The sequence below is a fragment of the Scyliorhinus torazame genome, chromosome 13 (assembly GCF_047496885.1).
Source record: "Scyliorhinus torazame isolate Kashiwa2021f chromosome 13, sScyTor2.1, whole genome shotgun sequence".
NCBI classification, from domain to species: Eukaryota; Metazoa; Chordata; class Chondrichthyes; order Carcharhiniformes; family Scyliorhinidae; genus Scyliorhinus; species Scyliorhinus torazame.
The window spans coordinates 196204084-196216509 of NC_092719.1; the positions used below are offsets into that span (position 1 = coordinate 196204084).

General features: G+C 51.2%; 1 protein-coding gene across 1 annotated transcript in view; it reads right to left on the minus strand.

Annotated features, from left to right (window-relative positions):
• LOC140388490 (calcium/calmodulin-dependent protein kinase type 1-like) overlaps nt 1–12426 on the minus strand; it is a 315146-nt gene that overhangs the window by 12949 nt on the left and 289771 nt on the right. Inside the window, exons 9-11 of the mRNA XM_072472766.1 lie at nt 11659–11737; nt 9692–9779; nt 6269–6407 (exon numbers count right to left, since the gene is read on the minus strand). Coding sequence (XP_072328867.1) covers nt 6269–6407; nt 9692–9779; nt 11659–11737 — 306 coding nt within the window. The remainder of the gene's footprint in view (nt 1–6268; nt 6408–9691; nt 9780–11658; nt 11738–12426) is intronic.

Below are 12426 nucleotides of genomic sequence, written 5' to 3' on the forward strand. Positions count from 1 at the left end.
GTTACGGGGGGGGGGGGGGGGGGGGGAAATATTCTGTTGACGGGTGAGGGACTTTTGCTGTGGGACAATAGGGAGGTCGGGGACGGATGCTGCCTGGGGGCGGGCCTGTGGATGCATGGGGACAGGCTGGAGACTGGCCCAAGAAAGGTGATGGCTGATTGGTGGTTGGGGGGGGGGGGGGGGGGGGGGGGGAAGAAGCTCCCCTAACCAGGCTGGTCACATGGAACGTAAGAGGGCTAAATGGGCCGGTTAAGAGGGCACGCATGTTCACGCATTTGAGGGGATTGAAGGTGGACGTGGCGATGTTGCAGGAAACGCACCTTAGAGTAACTGACCAGGTCAGATTAAGGAAGGGATGGGTCGGGCAGGTTTTCCACTCGGGGCTGGACTCTAATACTTGAGGGGTCGCGATCCTGATCAACAAGTGAGTGTCATTTAAGGCGGGAAGAATAGTTGCGGATGTGGGAGGCCGTTACATCATGGTTAGTGGGAAGCTGGAAGGGCTGCCGGTGGTGCTCGTGAATGTGTACGTACCAAATTGGGATGATGTCGAGTTCATAAGGAGAATTTTGGGGAAGATCTCAGACCTGGATTCGCATAAGCTGATTATGGGGGGGGGGCGGAACATCAACGCAGTCATTAACCCAGGGCTAGACCGGTCTAGCTCAAGGACAGGTAGGGTGCCAGCAATGGCAAAGGAGCTAAAGGGGTTTATAGAGTAGATGGGGGGAGGGGGGGGGGCCATGGAGATTTGGCCTGCCAAGAGTGAAGGAGTTCTCCTTCTATTCGCACGTGCATAAAGTGTACTCCCGGATTGACTTTTTTATCCTGAACAGGGCTTTACTGAACGGGGCTAGTGGACACGGAGTATTCAGCGATCACGATCACGGATCATGCCCCGCACTGGGTTAACCTACAGGTGAGTAAGGAGGGTGGCCAATGCCCGCACTTGAGGCTGGACGTGGGACTTTTAGCGGACGAGGTGGTGTGTGGGCGGCTGAGGAAATGTATCGAGAGAAGGTAGACAGAGCAGAAACGGACCAACTGATAAAGGAAATACTACAGGCCAACAGGAGGTATGCAGAGGCTCCAGAGGCAGGGCTTCTAAGGAAACGACGGATGCTACAGGCGGAGTTTGGCTTGTTAACTACAGAGAAGGCGGTGGAGCAGCTGAGGAAGGCGAGGGGGACGATTTATGAATATGGGGAAAAGGCCAGTAGAATGCTTGCGCAGCAGCTTAGAAAGAGGGAGGCAGCCAGGGAGATTGGGAAAGTAAGGGGCAGGGATGGGAACCTGGTCGGAGATTCAGCTGGGGTCAATAAGGCGTTTAAGGAATTCTACAGCAGGCTGTATAAGTCGGAACCCCCAGCTGGGCCGGAGGGGTGAGGCAATTCTTAGGGAGGCTGAGGTTCCCAAAGGTTGATGAAGAGTTGGTAGAAGGGCTGGGTGCCCCGATCAGTTTGGAAGAGATCGCAGAAGGGCTAAAGGCCCTGCAGTCGGGTAAAGCCCCGGGACCGGACGGGTACACAGTGGAGTTTTACAAAAGGTTCTCTGGGATACTAGGGTCACTGCTGATGAGGACATTTAATGAGGCAAGGGAGAGAGGGGGTCTTCCCCCGACAATGTCACAGCCACTATCTCATTGATCCTGAAGCGGGATAAGGACCCGGAGCTATGCGATTCCTACAGACCGATCTCCCTCCTAAATGTAGACACCAAACTGTTGGCTAAGATCTTGTCCTCAAGGATTGAAGACTGCATACCGGACGTGATTTGGGTGAACCAGACGGCATTTGTTAAGGGGAGGCAGTTGATGGCCAATGTAAGAAGGCTGCTGAATGTTATCACGATGCCCCCCAGAGGGTAGGGACATAGAGGTAGTGGTCGCAATGAACACAGAGAAGGCATTTGACCGGGTGGAATGGGATTATCTGTGGGAGGTACTGGGGGCGGTTTGGATTTGGGCGGGGCTTCATTGACTGGGTCAGGCTGCTGTATCAGGCGCCTGTGGCAAGTGTTCGGACGAACAGGCTGACATCGGGCTATTTTAGGCTGCACCGGGGGATGAGGTAGGGATGCCCCCTCGCCCCACTGTTGTTCGCAATGGCAATAGAGCCACTTGCAATTGCGTTGAGAGCCTCAAGGGGCTGGAAGGGACTGGTCCGGTGGGGGGGGGGGGGGGGATGGAACACAGAGTCTCGCTATACACAGATGACCTGCTCTTATATGTGTCAGACCCACTGAAAGGGATGGAAGAAATTATGAGTAGGACCAGTCAAGGACAGGGATGGGAAATTGTGTGTGGAGTCTGAAGAGATAGGCGAGATACTAAATGAATATTTTTCGTCAGTATTCACTCAGGAAAAAGATAATGTTGTGGAGGAGAATGCTGAGCCCCAGGCTAATAGAATAGATGGCATTGAGGTACGTAGGGAAGAGGTGTTGGCAATTCTGGACAGGCTGAAAATAGATAAGTCCCCGGGACCTGATGGGATTTATCCTAGGATTCTCTGGGAGGCCAGGGAAGAGATTGCTGGACCTTTGGCTTTGATTTGTATGTCATCATTGGCTACAGGAATAGTGCCAGAGGACTGGAGGACAGCAAATGTGGTCCCTTTGTTCAAAAAGGGGAGCAGAGACAACCCCGGCAACTATAGGCCGGTGAGCCTCACGTCTGTAGTGGTAAAGTCTTGGAGGGGATTATAAGAGACAAGATTTATAATCATCTAGATAGGAATAATATGATCAGGGATAGTCAGCATGGCCTTGTGAAGGGTAGGTCATGCCTCACAAACCTTATTGAGTTCTTTGAGAAGGTGACTGAACAGGTAGATGAGGGTAGAGCAGTTGATGTGATGTATATGGATTTCAGCAAAGCGTTTGATAAGGTTGTAGAAGATTGTAGTTTAGTCGGGCAGTATGGTCGGCACGGGCATGGAGGGCCGAAGGGCCTGTTCCTGTGCTGTACATTTCTTTGTTCTTTGTTGTTCTTTGTTCCCCACGGTAGGCTATTGCAGAAAATACGGAGGCTGGGGATTAAGGGTGATTTAGAGATGTGGATCAGAAATTGGCTAGCTGAAAGAAGACAGAGGGTGGTGGTTGATGGGAAATGTTCAGAATGGAGTACAGTCACAAGTGGAGTACCACAAGGATCTGTTCTGGGGCCGTTGCTGTTTGTCATTTTTATCAATGACCTAGAGGAAGGCGCAGAAGGGTGGGTGAGTAAATTTGCAGACGATACTAAAGTCGGTGGTGTTGTCAATAGTGTGGAAGGATGTATCAGGTTACAGAGGGATATAGATAAGCTGCAGAGCTGGGCTGAGAGGTGGCAAATGGAGTTTAATGTAGAGAAGTGTGAGGTGATTCACTTTGGAAGGAATAACAGGAATGCGGAATATTTGGCTAATGGTAAAGTTCTTGAAAGTGTGGATGAGCAGAGGGATCTAGGTGTCCATGTACATAGATCCCTGAAAGTTGCCACCCAGGTTGATAGGGTTGTGAAGAAGGCCTATGGAGTGTTGGCCTTTATTGGTAGAGGGATTGAGTTCCGGAGTCGGCAGGTCATGTTGCAGCTGTACAGAACTCTGGTACGGCCGTATTTGGAGTATTGCGTACAGATCTGGTCACCGCATTATAGGAAGGACGTGGAGGCTTTGGAGCGGGTGCAGAGGAGATTTACCAGGATGTTGCCTGGTATGGAGGGAAAATCTTATGAGGAAAGGCTGATGGACTTGAGGTTGTTTTCGTTGGCGTGAAGAAGGTTCAGAGGTAGGTTCTTTACGCAAAGAGTAGTGAGGCCGTGGAATGCCCTACCTGCTACAGTAGTGAACTCGCCAACATTGAGGGCATTTAAAAGTTTATTGGATAAACATATGGATGATAATGGCATAGTGTAGGTTAGATGGCTTTTGTTTCGGTGCAACATCGTGGGCCGAAGGGCCTGTACTGCGTTGTATTGTTCTATGTTCTATGTATGTTCTATGAGGATTCTGGGAAAAGTTGGCCGGTTTTCGGGGTATAAATTGAACATGGGGAAAAGTGAGATGTTCGCGATCCAGGCAAGGGGGCAGGAAAGGCGATTGGGGGAGCTGCCGTTTAGAGTGGTGGGGGGAAGCCTTCGGTACCTAGGCATCCAGGTGGCGCAGGAATGGGAACGGCTGCACAAGCTAAATCTGGCACGACTAGTCGTCCAAATGAAGGAGGATTTTCGGAGGTGTCACTGGCTGGGAGGGTGCAGACAGTGAAGATGACGGTCCTCCCGAGATTCCTGCTTGTGTGTCAGTGTCTCCCCACCTTTATTCCTCGGTCCTTTTTTAAACAGGTCAACAAGGTGATCTCTGGCTTTGTATGGGCGGGTAAGACCACACAAGTTAAAACGGGTTGCTGGAGCGCAGCCGGGGGGAGGACCGGCTGCGCTGCCGATCTTTAGTAATTATTACTGGGCGGCGAATAGAGCCATGATTAGGAAGTGGGTGGTGGGGGGGGGTCGATATGGGAACGAGTGGAGGCGGCATCATGTCAGGGCACTAGTTTGGGGGCGTTGGTAACGGCGCCTCTGCCGTTCCCGCCGGCACGGTACTCCACCAGCCCCGTGGTGGTGGCGGCCCTGAGAGTCTGGGGGCAATGGAGGAGACATGTGGGAGCATCGTCTGGACTCCAATCTGCAATAATCACCGGTTTGCCCCGGGGAGGCTAGATGGAGGGTTCCGGAGATGGCAGAGAGCAGGAATCGAGAGGATGGGAGATATATTTATAGGGGGGAGCTTGGGGGGAGCTTTCCCAGCCTGAGGAAGTTGGAGGAGAAATTTGAATTGGCGGGAGGGAACGAGTTTAGGTACCTGTAGGTGCGGGATTTCCTACGCAGGCAGGTCTCAACATTCCCGTTCCTACCACCAAGGGGGATACAGGATAGGGTAGTTTCCAGAGTGTGGATGGGAGAAGGGAGGATTTCGGATATTTATAAGGAGCTTATGGGGTCAGAGGAAACACAGACCGAGGAGCTGAAACACAAATGGGAAGAGGAGTTAGGAGGAGAGTTAGAGGATGGTCTCTGAGCCGACGCGTTGAGCAGAGTCAACGCATCGACAACATGTGCCAGGCTCAGCCTGATACAGTTCAAGGTCGTTCACCGGGCTCACATGACAGTGGCCCGGATGAGACGCTTCTTTGGGATAGAAGACAGGTGCGCAAGGTTTACGGGAGGACCAGCAAACCATGTTCATATGTTCTGGACATCCCCAAAGCTTAGGGGAATCTGGCAGGGGTTTGCAGATGTCATGTCCAAGGTGTTGAAAACAAAGGTGGCACCGAGTCCAGAGGTGGCGATTTTTGGAGTGTCGGAAGACCCGGGATTCCAGGAGGAGAAAGAGGCAGACATTCTGGCCTTTGCCTCCCTGGTAGCCCGGAGACGGATATTATTAGTTTGGAGAGACTCAAAGCCCCAAAGTCAGAGACCTGGCTCACTGACATGGCTAGCTTTCTCTGTCTGGGGAAAATCAAGTTCGCCCTGAGAGGGTCAATGTTGGGGTTCGTCCGGAGGTGGCGGCCGTTCGTCGACTTCTTTGGGGAAAATTAACCGTCAGCAGGAAGGGGGGGGGGGGTTTAGTTTTGTTTAGACTAGGGTGTAAGAAAAGGTGGGACCTGTGAGGGAGGAAGACTGTCTGCTTCATGCAGACACAGCCTGCGGACCAGGACCGCAAAAATAGTCCCTTCCTTCGGCCGCTCGCGCACCCCGGACCGTCCCACCACAGTGCCCCCAACCCCGAATGAATTCCCCCTGCCCGCGGATCGGCCCTCCCCCGGTGGTGGACTGAGTCCACAGCCGCCACGCTGAGTTCACGACGGGTGAGACCACACGTGTCCCACGCCGTCGCGAACTCGCCCGGTGGGGGACGGACCATTGCGGGGCGGGCTTCAGGCAATGGCCTGAGGCCGTGGGTACAGTGTATGGTGTACTCCTAAAGGACGCTGCTTTTCGGGGGCGGAGCATTACAAAAGCGGCGCCGCCCCCCGATTTTGCTGTCATCGGGAATTCTCCATCCCCTCGCCGAACGCGATTTCGGCACCTGGGATTGGAGAATCCTCCCAATGACTTTGATGTTCAAACATGGATCCATTCCACGATATAAAGGCGGCATAGATAATGGAGGTGAATGAATTTACTATAGGCTGCACACTGAAAACACCTCTTCCCCCAAACTTGGTCAAGTTGGAGAAGTGAATTTGCAGCACGGTTCACGCACAGTAACACAGCTTCACAAATCCTTACCATTTTTTGAGTCTCCCCCTGGTACCAACAGTGTCCCATGGCATGGACTGGTCGGTGTGTTCTGCACTGACCCTTCCTGACTGGTGCCCAGTTGCAGTTTCCTCATGTGCCGTATAACAGCTGTGGCATTAAAAGCTTGCTGTTGGAAGACAAATGGAAATATCATGAGTGTTAAAACTGGTGTTGGAGATTCGGGGATGAGTGGGGAGAAATGGAGAGGAGAGATGGAGAGGAAGGCACAAACACACAGAAAAAACGAACTATAGGAGGGTGCGGAAGAATATACGAATGCCTATGAATGAGAAGACAAATGCACAAAGATACAATGCTGCCCTCACTTTGGTCATGTTTTATCATCTGCAGCACTGTCACAAGGATGGAATCAATGGGCCAAAGGCTTTCCTGTGCCATAATAACTCACAGATAAGGGAGCTTCCTTTCATTAATATCCCTGCAGTAAAATGAAGACACTGAGGACAACGACTTCATTCCCTGTAGAGTCATAGGGTCATAGAGTTTTACAGCACAAAACGTAAGGGCCCTTCAGCCCATCGTGAATGTGTCAGCCATCAAACAGGTGTCTATTCTAATCCCATTTTCCAGCACTTGGTCCATAGTCTTGTATGCAACGGCATTTCAAGTGCTCCTCTAAATGCTTCTTAAACGCTGAGGGTTCTCGCCTCTACCATCCTTTCAGGCAGTGAGTTCCAGATTCCCACCACCCTCTGGGTGAAAAAGATTTTCCTCAAATCCCCTCTAAATTTCCTGTCCTTACCTTAAAACTATGCCCCCAGTTTATTAATCCCTCTAAAAAAGGAAACGTTTCATCAGACCTACCCTATCTATGTCCCTCATAATCTTGTACACCTCAGTCAGGTCTCCCCCACCCGGCCCAGCCTGCTCTGTTCTCAGGAAAACAATCTCAGCCTAATCAGCCTCACTTCATAGCAGAAAGGCTCTAGCCAAGGCAACATCCCGGTGAATCTCCTCTGCACCCCCGGCAACATCCTGGTGAATCACCTCTGCACCCCAGGCAACATCCTGGTGAATCTCCTCTGCACCCCCGGCAACATCCTGGTGAATCTCCTCTGCAGCCCCGGCAACATCCTGGTGAATCTCCTCTGCAGCCCCGGCAACATCCTGGTGAATCTCCTCTGCACCCCCGGCAACATCCTGGTGAATCTCCTCTGCACCCCCGGCAACATCCTGGTGAATCTCCTCTGCACCCCCGGCAACATCCTGGTGAATTTCCTCTGCACCCCCGGGAACATCCTGGTGAATCACCTCTGCACCCCCGGCAACATCCTGGTGAATTTCCTCTGCACCCCCGGCAACATCCTGGTGAATTTCCTCTGCACCCCCGGCAACATCCTGGTGAATTTCCTCTGCACCCCCGGCAACATCCTGGTGAATCTCCTCTGCACCCCCGGCAACATCCTGGTGAATTTCCTCTGCACCCCGGGGAACATCCTGGTGAATCTCCTCTGCACCCCGGGGAACATCCTGGTGAATCTCCTCTGCACCCCCGGCAACATCCTGGTGAATCTCCTCTGCACCCCCGGCAACATCCTGGTGAATTTCCTCTGCACCCCCGGCAACATCCTGGTGAATCTCCTCTGCACCCCGGGGAACATCCTGGTGAATCTCCTCTGCACCCCGGGGAACATCCTGGTGAATCTCCTCTGCACCCTGGGGAACATCCTGGTGAATCTCCTCTGCACCCCGGGGAACATCCTGGTGAATCACCTCTGCACCCCCGGCAACATCCTGGTGAATTTCCTCTGCACCCCCGGAAACAACCTGGTGAATTTCCTCTGCACCCCCGGCAACATCCTGGTGAATTTCCTCTGCACCCCCGGCAACATCCTGGTGAATCTCCTCTGCACCCCGGGGAACATCCTGGTGAATCTCCTCTGCACCCCCGGCAACATCCTGGTGAATTTCCTCTGCACCCCGGGGAACATCCTGGTGAATCTCCTCTGCACCCCAGGCAACATCCTGGTGAATTTCCTCTGCAGCACAGGCAACATCCTGGTGAATCACCTCTGCACCCCGGGGAACATCCTGGTGAATCTCCTCTGCACCCCGGGGAACATCCTGGTGAATCTCCTCTGCACCCCGGGTAACATCCTGGTGAATTTCCTCTGCACCCCCGGCAACATCCTGATGAATCTCCTCTGCACCCCAGGCAACATCCTGGTGAATCTCCTCTGCACCCCGGGGAACATCCTGGTGAACTTCCTCTGCACCCCCGGCAACAACCTGGTGAATTTCCTCTTGACCCCGGGCAACATCCTGGTGAATTTCCTCTGCATCCTTTCTTGTGCAATCTCATCACCTTCCTGGAAATCTCACTATCCTGATCAGATTTTAAAATGTCATCCTGCTATTGGATAGTCACTGATGAAACAAAGGGTAGAATTTATCGGTTGTTCACACCGGCGGGATATTCCGGTCCTGCCGACGGCGCACGGCTTTCCCGGCGCCGAGGGGTGCAGTCAACGGAAAATCCCAGTGACAACGGCAACAGCAGAAGGTCCCGCTGTCAGCAGGAAGGGGGGGGGGGGGTTTGGGGTTTAGTTTAGTTTAGACTAGGGTGTAAGTAAAGGTGGGACCTGTGAGGGAGGAAGACTGTCTGCTTCATGCAGACGCAGCCCGCGGACCAGGACCGCAAAAATAGTTCCTTCCTTCGGCCGCTCGCGCACCCCGGACCGTCCCACCACAGTGCCCCCAACCCCGAATGAATTCCCCCTGCCCGCGGATCGGCCCTCCCCCGGCGGTGGACTGAGTCCACAGCCGCCACGCTGAGTTCACGACGGGTGAGACCACACATGTCCCACGCCGTCGCGAACTCGCCCGGTCGGGGACGGACCATTGCGGGGCGGGCTTCAGGCAATGGCCTGAGGCCGTGGGTACAGCGTATGGTGTACTCCTAGAGTACGCTGCTTTTTGGGATATTCCGGTCCTGCGGCGGCGCACGGGTTTCCCGGCGCCGAGGGGTGCAGTCAACGGGAAATCCCGTGACAACGGCAACAGCAGAAAGTCCCGCTGTGGGGCCGGCTCCACCAAAAGAAAGCACACAGCCGGTTGTACACATTGCCTATTCTGTTGCACACATCTGCACAATGAATGTCATGGCATTGTTCAGTGGAGATTCTGGAGAATAAAGGTTTGTTTTAGAGGTGGTGGATTGAAATGGCAAAAACGAGAGAGAATAAAAGACATTTCATTTAAATTGTTTGATTCTAATCAATGGCCTGGACATATCATATATACTGCTAAGCAGATATTCCAAGGCAACTGTAGCCCAGTGTTAGCCCAAAATGATTAGCAGCACGACCACTGAGCTTAAAAGGATTAAATCCGAATGAGGTACATGTAGAATAAAATACTGCACAAATATGAAACACGGCAGGTACCTACCTTCCATTTACTCTTTGCAAAGTTTTTTTTAATTTGGGCACTGACAGACTCGTGAATATTCTTATCCAATGCTGTATCACCGGCAATCCTGCAGGGTAAAAGAACCGTTCAGTGTAAGCGAACAAACAAATGCAAACTTTTAGCATATTTAATAAATGAGTACAATTGTTAAATTACTAAGGGCGGATCTTCCCGAAAGGGAACAAAAAGTGTTCACAATGCTGAGAAACACATAATTATTCAACGGGGCCGAAACGGGGAATGCGCGGCCGAGGCGGGAACTCCCCATTGTAGCGAGAGATCGGGACTCCAATCTCCAACGCCCTCAAAACAATCCCTGACCTCCCCCCTGCCCGAACACAATATGGCAGGGTGAAGGTAATATGGGAGTATCCCCGCACCCCTCCCCCAACATCCACGTTAGGCAACCCCGGCCCAACTACACACACGCAGAAAATGCCAGCTTGGCAGTGCCAACCTGGAAGTGCTCATGACAGCTGAAAGTGTCACCTGGGCACCTTGGTAGTGCCAGGCTGGCACCCAGTTGGCACTGCCAAGATGCCAGGCTGGCACTTCCAGGCTGGCACTGCCAGGGTACCAAGGTGGCACCAACAGTGCCAAGACACCATCCTGCCCAAAAGGCATGCAGCTTGGGGCCTTCCCGGGATCTCCCGGGAGACCCCCAGGAGTGCCGTTCCATCTGGCACCACTTGTGGGGTACAGTACCAAATGCCGCTCGCACGAGGTCTCTGAGGTGAAGGGGTCGAATCCCAAAGCCGGAGTTACCTCGGGAATCTGCACATTAGAGTGAGGCTAACTGCCTCTCTCTAATATGCAGATCTGCTAAAAAGTGATCCCGCCCATCGTGACCATTGGATCGCGACCTAAGTACAATTGTTAAATTACTAAGTAAGTGCAATTAATTTATCTCAAGTCACCATTCATAGATTTGAACTGTATGGTCCATTCGCTCCTTTTCAGCTCCAGATTCATACGATGATAACTTATGTAAGATAAGAGATCATACACCCATGGACGAAAAGTCAACTGCTTGACTGTAGGGTTTCTGGGCCCGACAATGGAATACAAGAATACGAGGTAAGAATGAATGTGAAATATGGTCCATCTAGGCCACTGTCATTTGGGCCCATGTGCAGGACTTGGTTAGTCTATATTTTTATATTGTCTTTTGCTATAACAAAGTCCTTTCAACAATGAATCAGCAACCATCACAACCCTCCCCTGCTCCATATCTTTTCTTTGTGTTGAACTCTAGTTACAAATCTATTGTTATGGGCCCGGGTCTAGAGAACCCCAAAGTGTATCTTGGAGTTCACCTGACCCACAACTTTTAATAGATTGTGGAATGGGGAGCAAACAGCCCACTCTACAGGTGTGCCACAGCAGAAATGGAAAAGTATTTTTGATAAGCAAAACAATGTTTATTCTATGAACTCAAGTTAACCTTTTAGAAACATACAGTGAACATCTTAGCAACCATCAATTCAAATACAACCCCCAAAGACTACAACACTAAGTAATCCTTTAAGCTTCCCAAACAACATCCAGAAGACAGAAGAAACACCTTTCAACAGAAGCACATTAGGTTCACATTCACTACTGAGAACATTTATAATTCTGAATTCACCAAATGATCAAGAGATAGTCTTTTGATGGCAGAGAGAACAGCAGTACACATGCTTGGTCTGGCTTCAGCTCCAACACTGAAAACGAAACTAAAACACACCCTGCAGCAAACAGCCGAAAATGAAAGTAACAAGCTGACAGACAGCCCAGCTCCACCCACTCTCTGACATCACTGCAGTAGTAAACACCCATTTCTTAAAGGTACTCGCACTACAGATATTTATATACACACCCATTTATAAACACCCATTTCTTAAAGGTACTCTCACATGATATTATCAATAGCAGAAAGAATGAAGACAATTCAGGTCAAATCTCACCAGGGATGCTGCAAGGCTTGGTCACAGGTGTAGCGTTTGTTTGGATCCTTTTCCATCAGATGTTGAATAAAATCTTTGGCTGGATTGAAACCAAATAAAACCTCAATGAAAGCATTAGACATTCAGAGATTTTCATTATCTACAACCCAGCTAAACATGCAAGTAAGCTCAGAGTTTGATAGGGGCTTTGGTGGTCCACAGACTGGCCTCAGATTACGGCAGAGCTGGAAAGTACAGTTCAAAGCTGACGCCATACAGGCAATGGCAGAGCAAAGTCATGCCACAGAACAAGTGCATCACAGGGTTTTTCCACAACACACCCAAAGCTTCAGACTTCTAGGCAACCTAGAACAAGTGGTCATAGTTTTAGGATAGGCAGGTGCATTAAGGGGAATGTAGCTGCATTGAGAGATGGCTCCGAGACTGAGAACAGGTAAATGGAAGGCTTTCCAGCTGACTGCCTGGGAGAATGGTATTCTTTTGGGAAGATTGCCCTCCCCTTTAAGTTAGACAGAGACAGAAGAGGAATGATACTGAGGTTTGCTGATAGGGGGCAGAGTAAGCTGTGAGGAAACTTTCCAGGCATATAGGAGGAGACAGAGAAGTGGGAGAGAGAGAGAAAGAGACAGAAAGATAGTACAACCCAGGAATAAAACTCAAGAGGGCTAGTCTTGAAGCTACTTTGATTTTTAATGGTGGGAGTTGATGCGACCATAAATTCACACGAGAGTTGAAGTGAACAGTGGCTTTAATCAACTAGAACAGTGC